The sequence below is a fragment of the Prinia subflava genome, chromosome 12 (assembly GCF_021018805.1).
Source record: "Prinia subflava isolate CZ2003 ecotype Zambia chromosome 12, Cam_Psub_1.2, whole genome shotgun sequence".
NCBI lineage: Eukaryota > Metazoa > Chordata > Aves > Passeriformes > Cisticolidae > Prinia > Prinia subflava.
Window position 1 is genome coordinate 1,680,893 of NC_086258.1, and position 18,652 is coordinate 1,699,544.

At 50.4% G+C, this 18,652-nt stretch overlaps 1 protein-coding gene across 3 annotated transcripts in view; it reads left to right on the forward strand.

The window, feature by feature from the left end:
- Nucleotides 1-18,652, forward strand: part of NSMF (NMDA receptor synaptonuclear signaling and neuronal migration factor) — a 45,854-nt gene that overhangs the window by 22,830 nt on the left and 4,372 nt on the right. For 2 of the 3 annotated variants that reach the window (XM_063410145.1, XM_063410143.1), the window contains 11 exons: nt 2,509-2,584; nt 4,843-4,911; nt 8,792-8,844; nt 10,749-10,838; nt 12,449-12,570; nt 13,433-13,516; nt 14,502-14,535; nt 15,078-15,148; nt 16,210-16,289; nt 17,853-17,955; nt 18,325-18,400. In XM_063410145.1, the coding sequence (XP_063266215.1) occupies nt 2,509-2,584; nt 4,843-4,911; nt 8,792-8,844; nt 10,749-10,838; nt 12,449-12,570; nt 13,433-13,516; nt 14,502-14,535; nt 15,078-15,148; nt 16,210-16,289; nt 17,853-17,955; nt 18,325-18,400 (858 nt within the window). The remainder of the gene's footprint in view (nt 1-2,508; nt 2,585-4,842; nt 4,912-8,791; nt 8,845-10,748; nt 10,839-12,448; nt 12,571-13,432; nt 13,517-14,501; nt 14,536-15,077; nt 15,149-16,209; nt 16,290-17,852; nt 17,956-18,324; nt 18,401-18,652) is intronic. The other variant, XM_063410144.1, reaches the window with a different exon arrangement.

The following is an 18,652-nucleotide window of genomic DNA, read 5'->3' on the forward strand; positions in this document are numbered from 1 at the left end:
TCTCAAGCCTCTGGGTCCTGGCATGTGTGGCTGCACAGGCAGGGCTGTGTCTCCAAACACAAATTCCATCCCAGCACTCACATCATGGAAGCACAGTTCCCTCAGCTTGGTCTTCTTTGCACTCTCTGTCCAAGTGCTGCCACTCAGAGATAACCCAGAACTGAACAGCACAAGTGCCACAGGCTGCAAGAGTCCACGGCATGTCCTTCCTGCCTGGCTGGCAGGGAAAAGGGAGCAGAGAGGAGTGGAGGCAGGAGAAGCTGATTTCCCCAGGGTTTCACCTGACTGTGCTGCTTCTGTTTGCATTTACATGACAAGTTGCTGCTGCAAACCAACACTTATGGCAGCCAGGCCCCATTGGCATCACTGAATATGGATTTTGGTGCTGAGTTTCTGATGCCTGACACCATTCCAGGAAAGCACAAGCTGTCTTCTCCTGGGCTGCTCCCAGCATCTGGTACAGACACATCCACTCATGGACAGAGGTGCTGGATTTGGGTGCAGTGGGAAGTGGCTGGGGATGCTGCATGTGGTGCTGGTGTCCCTCCAATCTTACCAGGCCTCTGGCTCCTCCACTGTTTCCTCACAGTTGATGGTGACAAGAAAGGAGAACAAGCTGCTCTGCCTGGCCAGAAAGGATGTGCTGCCTGCTCCTGGCACAACAGCCATACCCATAATCTGAATTTTAATTCGGTGAGAGAGCTCTGGAGGTGAGCTGTACTGCCCAGTCCCCATCTGTGAGCTCCTCTGCTGATGTTCTACCCTCTGAAGGGTCTCAAGTCCTTTATTCTGCTTTGAGTGCTGTGTGGAGGGCAGGGATATTTTTCCTAAGTTAACTCCAATCTGTGAGAAAAGGAGAGAAAGCTCTCAGCAATGGTGCAGCAAAGCCTCCTAAGGATATTAGCTGTTGTGGTCTGCTTTGAACCAAAGCCTGTGGCTTAGAAGCTGTAAAACACATTAAGAGATTGTCAGTCCTTTGAGATGAGTAGTCCCTGAGAAGCCTGTACAGATTTTTTGGCTAAAAAGGAATTTGTACAACTTCCCCTTCGCCACTTCTGTGGGTTGGAGGCTTCAAATAAGTAATTCATTTACAGTCTTGAGTTGTTCTGCTTTGCTTCTGTCTCTGTGTTTTGGAGGAGAGCAGACTTTGGGACTGCGTCAGAAGTCTTTAGCATACTGGAATGCAGTTTCATTTAACATATATATCTCCTTGGAGTGCCTTTAAACAAGTCTTGACGTAAACTGTGAGCTGAGAAGGAGAGTCTGGTACAGCTTTCTATAGATTTCTTGGAAGCTGCACTTCAAAGGAAGGCTCCCTAGCTGCAGTTAGCATTTTTTCTTCTGTAATTGCAGCCACTTTCTGTACTTTCAGGGAATAATCTTTAGGATACGATGATCTGTACAAAACATTTGGTAAGATAGCTGGTCTGTAGTAATGATGCCTGCAGTGGGCATGTGGAGTTTGACTGGGCTTGGGCCAGCAAAAGTGAATCTAAAAATACCTTGACAATGCCATAATATTAAATATTATTAGATCTGAAGACTTGAATGATTGAGGCAAGATACAATCAGCAACATGGGGCAAGGCATTAGGCAAGGGAGCCACAAATTGGGTGAAAGATGAAAATCAGGTAGCCCCCAACCCCAGGAATCCAGTCCACTGAGATCTCACAAGCGTTGTGGCAGTGGATTTAAACACTCCTCTGATTCCCTTCCTGCCTGACTCCATTCTCAGAGTTCTCAGCAGGAGCTGCTGCTTGGGCAGGCTCCTCCTCCTGGTCATCACACATGTAATTGGTGACTTATTTTGCTTTTTGTCTTAGTGGTCATTCAGTGAAGGTGATGCAGTGTTCTAATGCCTTGGAATTAGGGAAAAACCCACAATTGGTTTGGGCAGGGCAGTTTATAAAGAGAGGTGTCCAACTCAGTTACCTGCGGGTTGTGGAGCTGATGGGTGCTTTGACTTCCAAACCAGGGGAACTCCTGAAGGCCAAGTCACCAGGAGCAGGTGTGAGAGGGGTTTATTGAAACTTCATGGCAGAAAAAAAGAGGATATTTCAGGCTTACTGTTCTGAGTGGAAGGTAAATGCTTTTCATCTTCTACTGGGCTGTATCAGAAAGAAGTGGAGGAATGGGATAGTTTAAATCACTGGTGTAAAGGAAAAGGCAGAGACAGGAAAATGCTTTTAAATGTTTCTTTTCCCTGTTTTTTTTTTTTCCTAGTTCAAATGTCACTTCTGTAATTCCTGGATTATTCTAATCTCCAATGCTTAAGATAGAGTTTTTATTCTTCACTTAGTAGCCTGATAGAGAGGCTTAGTATGAATTTACAGAGCACTCAAGTGGCAGTGTGCATTTCTATTAGGAGGATAAGACTTGAACTCCTGTTCAGTCAGGGCAGGATGCTGAAGGAAAGTCCTGAGAGAAAGAGCTTGGGAAGGAAATGTGGTTGTCTGAAGGGTGTCTGTGCCTGCTGGGTGCTCAGGCTTTGCTCTCTCTCTCTTGCAGATGATGTTCCCATACGAACCTGGTTCCCAAAAGAGAACCTCTTCAGTTTTCACACTGCTACTACAACTATGCAAGCGTAAGTGAAACCACTGCTGTGGCTTTTGTTCTGTATCTCAGAGTCCCAGTGTGCTCAAAACTGAGAGCCCTGGAGCAGGAGTTGTGTGTTTGACATCACTGTTCAGGGAAGAGAAAGAGAGAAACTTGTCTCTTGTTAATTTTCTTGTCCCACTTACTAGTTCTTTCCTACTGCTCTCATTTGTTTGGTTTTACTTTCTTTAACTCCTCGGGCTACCCATCTCTTCTCTGCTTCCCTGATTTTGTTTGTGACACTGTGGCCTGGCTGCCTCTGCAGAGCAAGGGTGCTGTGGATCACCAGCTGAGACCCTCCACCAGCTGCTTCTGCTGCACACTTCCCAAGGGAAGGCTATTCCAGGCTTGCCCTGCACCCCTCACTCCAGAGAGGTGCCTTCCTCTGGTATGAAGTCCTCTCCTCTGTGCTGGTCTTCACATGGGAAGAAGTGTCAGTAAAATCCCTGCAAAGTACAAAGGGGTGTGAGTTAGGAGGAGCCTTTCTCTCCACACTCCATGCAGGTTCCTGGGTGCTGTGTTTGGGAGGAGGCAGCTCTCAAAGGGCTGAGCAGAGTAAGGAAAGACTTGTCTCCAGGTTGTACCTGGCTTGCCAGGGAGTGCTGCCTTCCTGGTTTTGAGTATTTCCTACCTGACTGGAAAACCAAGGCAAGCAGTGAGGAAAACGAGATGTTTTTGTGTTGTGCCTTCCAAGGCCCTTCTCCAGCCTTGTCACGTTTTTCCTGTGTGTTTCTTCCAATGTCTGGGACACCCTCAGTTCTCTAGCACTCTCTGTTTTCTTCTTGTCTAATGTGGTGTCCTTTTTGTACTCTTGTTTCTCTGACATTTCTTCTTTCTCTTGCACTTTTTCCTTCTCAAATCCCAGAAAGAGGCTGATTATTTCTCTTGGTATAACCCAGGCTGGATCAGACCTGGAAGGATTGATGCAGGGAGGGCTGGATCTGGAGTTGAGGGGAGTAGCCACATCCCCCAGAAAAAAAACATTTAAAAACTATTGGCTGGTAACAGTCAATGGTATTTCACAATTCTGATCTGACCCACAAACCATGTGCAAAATCAGCACATTTGGACACAGCCTTTGCTGTCTGAATTCATATTTTCTGGGCAGCTTTGTTGCAGGATGATGGCCTATGGCAGAGCTTACAGGGCTTGAAGCCAACATGGGAATGGTGCTCTGAGGGAAGCCTTGAGGAGCACAACTCCTCTGGTTGATGTGGCTCCTTTGTTAGCATTTCTGGAGCTTCTGTGCTGCCTCTAGAGGTGACACAGAAACACCTCCAGAGGTTCAGGGCAGCTCCCCAAGGTGCTGAGGGAGCTCCCCAGGTGCCTTGGCCTCTGCTCCGGTGTTTTCATCCTGCTGTGCCCGCTCCCTTCATGGAGCAGACAGCATGAGCAGCTTCAGCAGTGTTTGTCATGGTGGGAGCAGCTCTCCCTGCTCCAGGAGCTCGTGGTGCTGCAGCCTGACAGGCCACACTCAGCTCTTGTACATCTGCACATCCTCTGGGTGTGCGTGGAGCTCAGTGTGCATCCAAGCGACATGTCAGCCCTGCCCCAGGGAGGATTGAGCTCAGTCAAGGAGGAGTCTCACCGCTGAGAAATGTTTAATTTAAAAAGCAATTTCCTTCCACCTAAAGAGAAATATTCCTTCTGGAGTGAGAATTCCCTCAGAACGCTGGCTGGGGCTGAGCACTAATGAATTCCTCTTCTCTCTCTTTTTCCCTGCATCTCCTGGAATCTCTAGCATCTCGTAAGTATAATCTTAATTTTTTTATTTCCTTGTCTGTTGGTGTCCTGAATAAACTCTCCTCTCCTGTCCATCATATTCACTCATGCTTTCCCTGTGCTAGGGGCTGTCTGTCAGCTGGCAGGAGGTTAGGTGGCTACACCTGGTAGGCCTACATGGATCCCACCAAACCATCCTCATCCTCGGAGTGCAGCCCTCAGTTGCTGGCACACTTTGTCCCTCTCGATGCTGATGTGCAGAGAGGGTGTGCCTGCAGCTCCCAGGTCCATTCTGCAGAGCAGGGATGGTGGTTGCTCCTTTGGGCCACGTTCTGATGTTTGAGGAGCAGCCCTAGGGAGTGAGGAGCTGTGGTTTGAGTGCCCTGCCCAGCCCTGACCCCCGTGCTGCCCGGCCCCCTGGGCAGCTCCTCCTCTGTTGTCTCCTGAGAGCTTCCCTCTGTGTGTCCCGTGTCCTCTCCACTTCCAAGCTGTGGACTTGGTTAATGGCTTGAAATGGTTTCCCAGGGCGTTCAGGGGCTACGCAGAGAGGAAGAGACGGAAACGAGAGAATGATTCTGCAGCTCTTATCCAGAGGTAGGGCCCCTTCCCCCTGGAGCTGTACCTGCTGTTGCATGGGCCCTTGGGGGTCAGAGCTGAACCCTGGTGGCATTCACCGTGGCTGTCCCTGTCTCTGTGCTGTCCTGGGGACGCTGGTGGTGGCTCTGCTGGAGCTGTGGAGGTGAAGGATGCTCAGGATAGCTGATCTCCATCTTCTTAAAGAACACTGTCAAGTTGCTTTTAGCATTTCATATGTTCTGTGCCTCAGGCAGAAAAATACGTACTTTAAAAATTAAAGGTACAATTTCCCCATTCCAACTTGGAATTTCATATCATCGCAGAATGGCTTGGGTTGGAAGAAAGCTAAAATATGATCTAGTTCCAACTCCCCTTCCACAGGCAGGAACTTGTTCAAGGTTAGATAAATACTGTATGTGCCATTGCTGCATCTACAAATGCACCTCAGAAGTCTAAGACCTAGGCAAAATTGACATCTCTAGTGACCAGAATTCTATTTTTAAGTCTTTTATTTTCAATAATAGAAGGGAAATAAAAGTAGATGGGGACAGATTCCTGGTCCATATAGTACAGAAGAGCTTCCTATGGCACATCACTTACTCACAGTAGGAATCAGAACTAGTTTGTTTTTTTAAATGTGCCAAGACTTGTGGCAGCCTACTAAAAAGGATAACACAGCATCTGTGTCATTGGTTTAAAACTGCCATGATCACTTCAGCACTGTTCAAAACCAAGTGGGAGAAAAGCATCAGGTTTTCTTAACTGAGAAATTGCCAGGCAGTATTTTTTTTAGCAACGTCAGAGTGGTGAGGTTTTTTCCATCAGTAACGAAGAGAAATAAAAATCCAAACTAAAGACACTCTAAGCAAATAGACAGTGTATCTTTAAAAAGAGAGATTTCTCAGAATTTGTTAGGCAGAGGCAGGTCTTGGTTAGAAATTGGCTTGTGAGTACAGCAGCAGTTGTGTACCTTGGTGGGGCTGTGTAGTCAGGAGGGAGGATGGAGTCACCCGAGCCATGTCCAGCGTGTCCCTTCTCCTGCAGTGCACACTGCAGGGCTGGGCAGGGAGCCTGGCTGTGTCTGTGGTGTCCCAGAGAGGAGCTGGGATAGCAGTGGGGGGCTCTGGCTGCGGGGATTGCTGGCAGAGCTCAGCTCTCTCCTACAGGGAGCGAGGAGAACCCCGCTGTGGGTTTGGGTGTTTGCTGTGCAGCCTTTGTTGTGGGTGTTTCAGAGTTCAGCTGTTCTCACACAGCCCCTTCAGTGCTGAGTCCTGGTGTCCAGGGAGGCTGGACTGTGTGGAGTTGCCACAGGGATGCTGCCTGTGGAGTGAGGGGTGCCCAGAGCTTTGCCTATTGAAGGAGCAGCCAGAGAGGGGAATGTGAGAGGTGCTGCCAGGAGTTTGGGTACTGAAAAGACTTCTGGGCAGAGTGTGGTGACCCACCGGCAGAGCTGCAGGGTGTGGAGTGGGATTGCAGGAGCCTCTCTGGCTGGGATACACTGGAGGGAGGCCTGGAATGGATACCCTGGAGTTGCCATGGGGTCATGCAGACCGTGGTGCACACTGGAGGAGAGCTGTTCAGAAAAGGGAGTGATGAGGAGATCTCATCGCTGACACTTGAGGGATTCTGGCTGTGTCATGATGGGTGGAGGGATCTTGCAAGGGATCAGATGCCACAGGGCTCCTTGGTGCAGCTGCAGGAGCCAGGCAGGAAGGCTGGGCAGGTTTGGGGAGCCCCACTGCTCACAGAGCTGGTTGCAGCTTTCCCAGGGCCAGTCCTGTCATGCTGATGTGCAGGCACAGAGGAGCCTGAGGAGCCAGGCAGCTGCAAGAAGCCCTCAGAAGGATCTAGATGTTCACAGCATGGCCACACTAGGAGGCAGTCCCAGGCTTGCACTTTTCCAAAGTGCTTTTTTTTCTAGAAGCAAATAGGTGGAGCAAAAGGCCTTTGTCCCATTCTGTGAGTATTTAGTGCAGTGGTTAACCTCGAACAGCTGGATTCTCCTTGAAGCTGCTCTCAGCAGCGTTTAGGAGACAGTATTCAGGTCTCTCATGGGAGAGCCCAAGCTGTCCAGCAGCTGGGAGCATCCTTCCTGCATGGCAAAGGCTGCTTTACCCTTCTTCTTCCAGGGTCTGAAGAAACTCCTCTGTGGAGAGGACAGCTGAGCATTTAACAGAAAAGTGGATTTTAGTGGCCTTGGGCAATTAACGTTGGTGCTCAGTGTCTGGTATGATCTCAGGCTCATGACAGACCATAAAGATTTCCATATGACATATGTCTAAGACTTTTTTGTGTAAAGAACAACCCTGGTTCCCTTAAAATGTTGTGTTTATTTGGATTTTAATCTAATGCACTGTAAGACAGACCCAATTTTCTGTGATTATGCACCCCAGAAGGCTTTGTACAAAAAGCCAGGCCAGGGATATGTCTAAAGGGGCACTTGTCTGATCCACAGCAGTCAGTCTTCATGTACCCAAGTAGAGACAAAATAAATCTCTGGGAAATTTTAATAGCCCAAGCATAGACAGAAGTTTGGCATGGAACAATGCTGCTTCCAGCTGCTGGTTTTGCTTCTTGCTGAATTTGGAGCCTGATGACAACAAAGGATCCCAGGCCAAAGAGGGGAAGTGCAGGAGGTGACATGGGTGATGTGCTCTCCCATGAGGACTGTGTTTGTGTGGATCTCCTGGACAGGAGCAGATGTATCCAAGCTTCTCTGAACAACTTCTTGTCAGTGCTGGAAATATCTTTTGGTCCAATCAGTTTGCTAAAGCATCTGCATGGCCATACCATGTCCTTACTCATCCCACTAACCTGTGTGTGAGCCAGACAACTTGTGACTTACCCCTCTCACAGCTGTGGTGTCTGTTGCCTGGTGTTTGCCCTGTGTGCTGGGGGACACAAGGAATCCAGGCAGGCTTCCCCACTCCAGGGTGCCCAGTACATGGGCTCTCTGTTGTCCTGGGGCTGCACTGTGGGGGGAAGCCACAGTCACTAAATAGGGTTCATGGAGAGGTGACACTGCTCTTGATGCTGCTTCTCCCTGTCTCTTCTGGTGTCCTGTTTGTTCCTGTCCTGTTCCTGCCTCGTGAGTGATGAGAAACTAAGAGAAACTGGTCCCTTGCACTCGGAGGGGCTGGATAGAGTCCTGTTGCCATGGCCTCTCAGGAATGGCCAGGACATTCTGTTTCACACAGACCTGACTGTGGGGTGTGACTGCTCCCCAGGGCTTTCCCCTGGAGCTGTGTGCTCTGCAGCCCCTCTGCACCTGCCTGTGAGGCCAGGGCAGGGCAGCACACGGGGAGAGCAGGGAGGGGGACAGGCAGCATCACTGAACTCTGCTGTGCAAGGAGGGAGAGCCTGCTTTGGTCCTCCCCAGCTCTGCCTGGAGAGCAGCACAGGCTGCATGGTTACCAACAGCATGGGAGGGGTTTAGGAGTTGCTGTGTTTGGGAATGAGCACAGCCACGAGCGTGGTGTGTGCACAGCCTGGGCACCCCACGTTCCTGCTGGAGAGAGGGAAGCAGTTACTGCTCTTTACCAGGAAAAGAGGGAACACTGCCAGCACGGGCAGTGGATGTCCTCAGCAAATACAGCACAGGTAAAGCTTAACCAGAGAAAAGGGAAAGCAGCCATGAGCAGGACGCTGCCCTGTGGGACCCCACTTGCCATGTACCACCAGCCCAGAGAGCTCAGAACAGCCCCACTCAACAAACATCACTATCCCCAGCACTAAATCACTGCAGGTTGGGGACCTGGTCTCCAGCTTTGGAATGCCCAGAACGAATTACGCCATCATCCTCATTTTATTTTCTTTCTCCCTGTTTTCACAGCCCTGCTGGGCCCAGGTGTTGCTTTGTGTCACCTTTCTCAAAGGTTGTGTTTGGCCTTTCTTTCAGGAATTTTCGGAAGCACCTCCGCATGGTGGGGAGCCGAAGGGTTAAAGCACAAAGTAAGTGAGCACCTGGAAGGGTGGCTGTGAGCAGCTGGGCTTTGCGGGGTTTGTGGGAATTGTGTCCTGTGCAAATGAGGGTTTAAAGGACCTGGCTTTGGGCTGGAGAGAGGATTTGACCTGTTGGTGCCATTTTACCCTACAAACAAGAAGGCCAGGTGGTTGCAAGTGTCCAGGACATGTGGATGCCTGCAGCAGCCTGGAGGCAGCTCCCAAGCATCCTCTGCCATGGCTGTGGGACATCTCTGGTGCAAGGCATGGAAGGAAAGCTGCAGTGTCCTTGTCCCCTGTGTGGATTTTGGTGATCACTGGTATGGAGGCCAGTGAGGAGAACCCGAGCTGGGAGTCCAGCAGAGCTGCCTGGCCTCTCTCTGCAGCTGTGACCAGCTGTGGCTCCATGTGCCACACAGACTGCTGGCTGTCCCCTCCTCCCCTGTCCCCTCCTCCCCTGTCCCACTGCTGTCTCCACAGCAGGACCTGGGGGAGAGTTGCCTGGTGGGAAATGAGATGATGGTAGAAGGAAGAAAGAAGATCAGAGAAGAGATTGGAGCAAAGGACAAATCAGGGAGTGTTATGCCTCACTGGGGAAGAAATCACCTCTTAGGCCTGCAAAATGGCAGTTCCCTTTCCCTGGGGAAGGCAATAATCCTCCAAAACTTGGTTGGGCAACCCTCTTAGTGCTGTGAAAGTGGTGTGACCTGCTCCTGGGAGCTGAGCATTGCTCCAGAAGAGAAAGCATCTTGTTCTTCCCACCCCCTGGCCAGGCATCATGTACAGAAGGCCCACAGCAAAACACTGCTGAGTTCAGTTTGCATTCTTTCCTTTCTCATATGCTGTGGGAAGTGGTCACTAAAGAGCTTTGCCCTTTCCAGAGTCGTCTTTGGCATCTGAGTTAGCACTGCCTGATGTGGACAGAGCTCACCTCCAGGACACTCAGGGGTGCCTCTGCCTCAGGAACTCTTGGGTCATGTTTTCAAAGCTTTCTTTCTGTGCACAGTATCTAAATGCCTGAGTTTAACTCAAAGCTGAGGATGGAGATCACTGAAGAACTGAAGATGTGGTTTGTCTCCCCAGACACCCACCCTGGCCACACTTCAGCAGGGGACAAGCTGCTCCTGTGATGCTGATCCACAGTGAATTCTTGTGCTGCTATTACTCAGTTCCCTGCTGCACACTCTTTGTGCCACCAGAAATAGGTATTAGTGCCCATAAGTGGCTGGTAATCCCAGCATACTGGCTCTCACATGGGCTTGCCAAGTCAGACGTGGTGGTTGCCAGTTCCCAGGAATTTGCCTGCGGTGCAGCCGTCTGAGCCAAGCTCCCTGGATTGTACTTGGGAAATGCTGGTGCAAACAATACAGCACTCCTTGGGAGGAAAAAAAGCCATGAGTAGTGCTCACAAGAGTGCAGGCAAGCAAAGGCTGAAGGATTTCCTCTTTTGTAACAAAATGTAGAAAGCTTGAGCTTTCCAGAGACATCCCCTCCCTGCTGTTTGGTCCAGCTCTTATTCGGATGCCGGTAGAACTGACAGGAGAGCTGCAGCCTCCTTCTGGCCATGCAGGTGTTGTTAGCTGTGCAGTGCATGTTTCTGTGAGGCCTTGGAGTCTGAGCACTTACATTGGGACACTGGACTGGCCTTGGTTAAATTGAGGTTTGAGCTGTGTGCATTTAAGGAGAGACCATCAAGTGTTGTCCTTTTTCTGTGTTCCACGTCCCATCCTGTGCACAAGCGGGCCCTTTGTCTCTGCTGTGTGGAAAGGACTCACGTTTGGCAAGTGGAAGGACCAGCCCAGGGGAGTCTGTGATGTGTGGCTTTGGTGGCAATCTGCTGGATGATTTGTTTGCTGGCAGCAGCAGAGGTGCTTTGGGATCTGTTAATGTCGTGCTCTGGTTTTATCCTTTAGCATTTGCCGAACGGCGTGAGAGGAGCTTCAGCAGGTCCTGGAGTGACCCGACTCCCATCAAAGCTGATTCCTTCCATGACTCTCGAGAAAGTGAGTTCTGAGTCCTTTGAGCTTCCTCCAGTGGGCAAATCCTCCAGCAGCTGTTGACTGGAGTCCCACTGGAGTAACTCCTCTGTGCCCTTCTGTCCTGTCTGTGATCCTTTATTAGTTTCCTGAGATCGGAGCAGGTAACGCTCCAGGTGTATGTACCTGTTCATCTGTGTGTACCTGTATTTATTTGTAGAGCACCACTCATCCAACCTCAGGTTATTGAGCAGATGCCAAAGGGTACCCAGTGGTACAGCTCTCTTACAGCCCTCTGTTCCCATCATCCCTTATCCTCTTGGCACCAAAACAACCTCTCTGGAAGCTCACCAGCCAAGGCTTGCCTCCACCATGGTGGGGCTAACATGGCTTCCCATGCAGGAGCCCTTCTGAGCTCTTTCCTAGTGTGGAATAGCTCAAGAACACTGCTGATGAGATGGAGCTTTGATTTCCTGCACAGGTGATAGCTTGGGGCAATCTGATCTTCATTTGGGCTGCCAGGAATCCCTGTGGGAATCCCCAGTAATGCTGCCATGTTCTGCTTGAGGGGACTGAGATGCTGTTGTGTTCATTTACAGGAAGGAATGCCAGCATCTTCCCACTGTACTCTTAAAAAGGGAATGGCTGTTTTACACAGATATTATTGCAAGCCTGTAGGCAGGAGCTTGGTGGATATGAGTTTGCCCATGTTGAAGTGAATTTCACTAATGAAATGACCTGATCTACCAGGTAAGCGTGAGATCTGGCCCTGCTAGGTGTAGAAGACCCAGGTTGCAGGGGGAGGTGTATGAAAGGCCAGGTTCAAAACATGACCCTGTTGTTTGGCAGTCTGATTCCTCCCTGCTCCCTCAGCTGCCCGGAGGTGGATGGAAAAGCCATGGAAAAGCCATGGAAAAGCTGTGGTTCACACAGGCTCCAGGCACTGCCCAGCGACACTCGGACATCCCCAAAGGCACAAACAGTGGCACCTCGGTTCTCTTTCCTCAGTCCAGCAACCAACTCTGTTTTTAACCTTTAATGGTCAATTATATTCCTTCCAGATGTTTTTTTCCCCAGGAGGCATTGAAGGCCAACAGGTAAGGTCGATTTGGAGACCAAGTTCAAGTCTACTGTTGCAATATGACTGTGTTTGTTGCAGCTGTCCTCACGTACGCTCTAAGACTTCTCTGCCAGGATCAGTCTGACCAACAAGGCAGATTTTCTTTATAATTCCTCAAAAGATGTAGTCAGAGCAGTAATTACTACAAGGAGACCAGCTTTGAAGTCGTTTGGACTTTGGCTTATCAGCCTGGCAGTGCTGAAGTGTAGAGAGTCTGTCTGTGTTCTGTCTCCTTCCCTGTTTCTGGAGTGACAGGGTGACTGTTGTGACCTAGCATTTGAAAACCAAGCTTGGTGACTGCAAGAGTGATGAAGTTCTGTGACACGTGGTGTGAGCTCTCTGTGCACTCTTCATTTGTTACATGTTTGTCTAAGACACCAACCCCAAAGTGGTGTCAGTCACTCTGTGGGTGACAAGAGGTCACGAGTGTCGTGGCACCTCTTGTGAGGAAGCTGCCAAGGCAGGATGGAGTGGGGAAGGCTGTTCTGCCCTTGTAATGCTCCCTGTGTTCTGGCAGGCCATGACCTTCAGGATTCCTGCGGGACTCTGGATGGTGACTTTGACTTGAACTGGGAAGCAGAAAAGGAACTTGAAGCCATGGCATGTGACGGAGAAGACTTTATTCCACCAAAAATAATGGTGAGAGTTTCCAGCTCATGCTCTGCCTGTCCTTTCAGTGGTGCTAAGTTCAGGATCTTCATGGGAAGTCTGTTGCATAGGCACTGCCTCAGGTGTCTGTGAGGCTCACTCAGAGATGAACCAAGACATGGCATGGGTTCAGATCTGTTATTGCTGGGGGCAAGGCATTGAAAGAAAACTAGAAGGAGGGATCTGTAGTCCAAATGAGAGCAGGACTGACACCAACACAGAACCAAGTCAGCCTGAGGCTTGTTAACCCTGAAAATAGAGACCTGAGCACCACTGCCAGCTTTGTTCCCACAGCAAGCAACTGAGGGGCCTGGAATCACAGCAGAGTTCAGGCTCTGGTGCTGCTGGAGCCAGCTGAGGCTTCAGCCAGAGCTGTCAGGCACTGTCTGACACCTGCAGCCTTGTCCCTGCTGTTACTGGTGCAGTGCCAGCCCTTGGCTGGAGCCTGTGCAGGTCCCACCAGACACTGAACACTCCCTACAGCCGAAAGGAGGTTTCGCAGGAGTGATCCTCACTGGGACACAGCCATCCATGGTGCTGCACAAGCTGCTCCATCCTCTGTGCACCCCAGTCTCCCCTTTCCAGACTGTGCTGGGCCCAGTGCAGCCTGAGGGCAGAGCTATGTGCTCATGTGTTGGGGGTCAAGGAGATGGTGACACTCAGGGGCACTTGGCAGGCCTGGGGATGCTCTGGGCTGGAAACCTTCCATTGGGATGTGGATAGACTGGGATAGCTGCTACCTCGAGTTACACCTGAGAACAGCTGAACAGGGCACTGTTTTGTGGCCTTTGTGCTTCTGTGTAGACTCCACTGCCTTCTCCTCATGCTGTTGCACCTTTTTTCTCCTTTGCAGCTCATTTCTTCCAAGGTCCCCAAAGCAGAGTATGTCCCAACAATTATCCGTAGGGACGACCCCTCCATCATCCCCATCCTCTATGTAAGTAAATCAGTTCTGCTGTGGATGAGAACAGGAGTCATATGGAGAGGTTTTTACTTCCCTAGTTCTTGTTAGGGTGACAAAAGGCTGATGTGATTTGGCAAAGCTGTCAGGAAGGGGCTGGGGGTGTATTGAACCCACTTTGTGGTCTGGGGCAGCTTTGTGGGGGCTCAGGTCTGTGTGGAGCAGTCAGGTGGGGTGGAAATGGCTCACGTGGGCTTTGGGCTCTGCAGGCCCAGCCAAGCTGCCTGGGAGAGTTAGCAAGGAAAGGCAGGGCAGGCATTGCCAGGCTTAGGGCTCCTCCTTATGCTCATCCTTGGGATAAGGAGCTCAGTGAACCGCCAACCCCAGCACCCCACCTGCAGTGGGACATCCCTGTTGGTCATTAATTTAACTCTGGCTTTTCACTGGGAGTCTGGCCTGAGCAGGTGTCTGAAACAGCAGTGAGGAGTCATGGGTTTCTTTTTCCTAATCACTTAATTTGCAAGGGAAGGTGGGACTCAGAGCCAGCAAGGCCAGTGTCAGTGTGCAGCAGGCAGTGCTGCTGGGGTTCAGCCTTGCTGCTCTTGCCTCTCTTCCTTGGAGGGTTGGTAGTTGTCCTGATGACCCTGCTGTGGCAGAGGCAGAGTGTGGGAGTGCAGCTGTTTGTCTGCCAGCTTGGACAGGGGTAAAGCCAGAGAGTGGCTGCAAAACACAGGCCAAATAGGCTTTGCTGATGTTGACTGCATCTGAGTGACAGTCTGTGCTTTGGACACGTCTGCAGGCTTCAGCTTCAAGCCTTTGGGTGGATTTGATCTTCATGGACTGTTCAGTCTTCAGCTTCTGTGCTGAAATGTGATTTAGGTGAGGGTTAGTGCTGCTGTGACCAGCAGCCATCAGTTGGTGTAATTGTGCTCTTAAAGCATTCTTGGAATGGGATGTGTGATTATTAGGGAGCTGGTGGAGTGACAGTGAACCTTTATAAATCTTCTGTCTTGGTTTCCAGGACCATGAACATGCCACCTTTGATGACATCCTGGGTACGTGAGTGTTACCTCCTTTTCTTACCTCCTGCCCTTTGCAAATGTAACCATCAACATTTAAGTCACTCAGCTGCCCTGTGCTTCAGCTGCCACTCACAGAGGTGTTTTTGTCACCCCAGTGACCCCTGACAGTCAGCTGCTCTTGGATGTGCTGCTGTAATAAACATTCAGTTCTGTGGCCTGTTTCCTGTGCTAAACTCATGGTTTGTGGCAGGGAAACTGAGGCACAGGGCAGCAGGTGCCTGTTCATTGTCCCTATGGTGGGGAGTGGGAGCAGTGACAGAGGGCCAGGAGGGCTGGGGCTGCTCCAGAGCTGTGGTCACTGCAGAGCAGTGTCTGGTGCTGTTCCATCCCGTCTCTGCCCTGCCACATTGCTGACATTTCCTGCTCCCCACAGCATCCTTGGCATGTACTGAGCACCCCTGCCAGCCCAGCTTCCTGCCCTCAGGACTAAGTGTAAAGAAATAAGATTGATTTTGAGCTTTGGCCATGGTTCATCTTTTCCAATGCGTTTTGGTTTGGTTTTTTTTTTTTTTCAGAGGAAATAGAGAAGAAACTTAACATTTATCGGAAAGGCTGCAAAATCTGGAAGATGCTGATATTTTGCCAGGTATGTGAAAGTTGTTAGACACTTGGGTGATTTGTTACAAATTTGTTTTTTTCTATGGGGAAAGTACCATAGAGGAAGCAATATTCCAAAGTCAGCTTCCATTAAAGTCGCTGCCAAGGCACAGCTTTCACTTCCCATTTCTCACACGTGGAGCAGTCTCAAGTTGCTGTGACAGCAGGAATCAAATCTGATTTAGTGAGGCCAAGTCAAGAGCTGGGCTGATTATCTCAAGGAACTCCAGATAAACCAGCGTCAGCACTGGCCTAGAAAGGATTCCAGAGACAGGAAGAAGCACTTGCAGTGTCACAGTTCTGGTTTCCATGCAGCTGTGGTGTGACAGTGGCAGTGGTTTGTGTTGTGGGTCAGACTGGCAGATGGCTCAGCTGGGAGACAGAAGGCAGAGCATGCAGGAGAAGGGTCAGGCTGGGGCTGGAGCTGGGACAGTCCAGGGCCTGCTGGATTGGAGGGTTGCTGGGGATTTCCTTTCCAGGTTTGCTGTTCCTCGTGGTGGTCAGCTGTGGACTTCCCTGGCAGCTGTGCCTTGAGAAGTGAGGGAGGTGACCTGACTTAACTCCCTCCATGTGCCCAGTGCTGCAGATGAGCAGCTTTGCTGCACAGTGACCTGGAGATTGTGACTTTTAATGTTCCTGGTGTTGTGTCAATCTGTTCACGCCTCCTGCTGCCCAAGTCCATTTCCTCTGCAGTGCCAGCTCTTGCCTGCTGTCCCTGCTGTGCTCAGCTTCTCCTCTGCCCACCCCCAGCATCCTCAAGTGACAGGGACTTTCTTGTCTTCCCTATTACTCTCCAGCCACCCACAATGGTTTTTAATCTATTATTGTGCCTTTCTAGAGTGATGTGGGCATAGAACAGCAAAAACCAGAGAATCCAACCCCAGCACAGTTCCTGAGTGTGGCTGTTCCCTGAGTGTGCCCGCAGTGCGGGGCTGCCCTGCTCCCTTGTGGCACTTCTGGGAATGGCTGGGCAGGACAGGAAACCATCCAGGGTTTGTTTCCTCAGGGCCTGTGCAGAGGGGTTTCCATCTGTCTGTCTGTCTCTTGCAGGGAGGCCCCGGGCACTTATACTTGTTAAAGAACAAAGTCGCCACTTTTGCCAAAGTGGAGAAGGAGGAAGATCTGATCCTGTGAGTGGCTGTGTCGTGCTCTGGGCTTGCATGGCATTTTTCTGCTGGGTTTGCTCAATGTTTGCAGCACATGGTGGAGCAGGAGGAGTGAAGGGAGCTGGGGTGGCTTGGTCAGGGGATGAGGAGGCACTGAATAGCAGCTCTCAGCTCATTTAGAGGTGACTGCAAAGGGGCAGAGCTGAGCTCATTCCTGGAGTGCTGCAGCCCTGTCATCAGGAGACTTATATTTCTAACTGTTTAGTGTCTCTGTAGATAGAGACTGTCAAAAGAAGAGGGAAAAAAAAAAGATATTTCTCCTACTAAAAACAGCTTTGCTGACCAGAAGTGAGAATATGCACCACAAGCCTCTGGTGCTGTGATACCATTGCTAAGCTGGTGACTATGGCAGAAATCCAGAGTGTTCCCCTACAGCTGACTCTGGCCAGGGGGAAATGGAATTTGTCTTTGCAAAGCCTGCTCAAAGTCCAGCCTGTTACTGAGGAGGCTTTTCACTAACATGCCAGCCTTCAGCTGGGAGTGCTGAGCAGTTTTGCTGCTCCTTGCAGACAGTAAACCTTTGCCTGTCTTGCTGCCTACTCGCTTGTGCTGGCTCAAACTTGCTTGGCTAACAGTGCCTGGCTGTGGAGGAGAGGATGTACACCAACCTGCTCCTACACAACTTTTTGTTGGCATGAGAACTGAGTATTAAAATCAACATCTGCTCAGCAATCTCTTGCCCTGGCACAAACAGCAGCTGTGGAATTCTCCAGCACGTGTGCACATCCACGATTCTGAGCACAGCCCAGGCATAGCTGCTCCCAAGATGATAAATCAGGGATCTGCAGAAAGCTGCCAACACACAGCTGAAAGTTTGGGAGCTTGGAAGTGAATATGTCCATCCAGCTTGCGTGTTCCTGGGAGGCAGTGCTGAGGAAAGCTGAAGCTGCAGTGTGGTTGGAACACCCAAGGAGGAACTTCTGGGTTTTAGAGACCCCCAAAAGTCTGCTCCAACCCTCTGCCCAGGGGAGGGGGTCGTGTTTCACATCCCTCAGGCACCGAGAGCCTGGTCACAGTTACTCCACATCAAGTGGGGGTGACTGTGAGCAGCACCAAGCACGGGCTGACATGGATCTGCCTGGGCTGTGTTGTCTCACTCAGAACAATCTCTCCAGCTGTTCCCTGCTGATTTCATGGCCTGGAAACGAACCAGAGCACTGATAACTCTCATGTTCAGAATGGGCAATTGTTGATTCTAATGGGAGAGAGGATGCTGGAGACAATGCTTGGTAAAACTGTCACTCCAGAAGCACTCCTAGGGTGCTTTGCTCCCTTCTCCTCACCTTGGAGCTCCCTTGGCTTGATGGTCTGCTCCTCCTTCTCTGTGACATGACTTGGACCTGCTCCTCAGGCCCTGGCTCTGCCCCTGTTCTTCCTTGTCTGAGATCCAGTGGCTCTTCCTGAGCAGTTTCCTGCCCAGGCTATTAACTTTAGGCCCTGTCTGGGTGCTGTGTGCACACATCCTTGGCATTAATTGTGCCTATGAGGAGAGATTTTTTTTTTAATGATGTGTTCTGTTTTTTCCAGCTTCTGGAAGAGGTTGAGCCGGCTGATGAGTAAAGTCAATCCTGAACCAAATATCATCCACATCATGGGCTGCTATGTTCTTGGAAACCCCAATGGGGAGAAGGTAGGAGCTTGTGGGTCACACCTGGAATGTTTGCTGGGCCCAGGGATGCCAGAGTCACACTGGGAGCTCTAAACCTGCCTCTTGTGCTGGCTGGGAACGTGCTGCTGTCCTGTCTTGTGGGAGCTGTGGGAGGGAGAACCACCCTCTGGATCGTGGGGCAGGGGTGGAAGGATTAGTGAAGTGCAGGACAAATAACTGGAACCTCTGAGGAGAAAAGTTGTTCAAAGCACTTGGTTTATTTATTTATTGGTGAGATAGATGTTTTAAAGTACATGCCTGGAAGGTTTTCCAGAACAAAGATGGGCAGTTCTGGGTGCTCAAGAGTCATCATTGTTTTCAGCTGTTAACTCTGATATGTTTTCCTTTCAGCTATTTCAGAATCTGAAAAACTTAATGAATCCTTATAGGGTTGCCTTTGAGTCTCCACTTGAACTATCAGCTCAAGGTAATTTATTTCCTGTACAAAAACACACACACACCCCTTGCTAACCAGTCTGCCTCCTTCGAGGGGCATCTTCCTGAAAAAGCAGTTTTGACTCCCTTGAGCCCTGCTATGGTCTTTGTTTTGCTTGTAACCACCTTGTGTAGTTCAGCTGCTGCCCCTGGCTTTCCCCTTGCAGTTCCTGCATGTGTTCACATTTCACATGCCCTCTTTGTTGTGCCTGAGGCTGCAGAGGCCTCTCCCAGGATCCTGGCA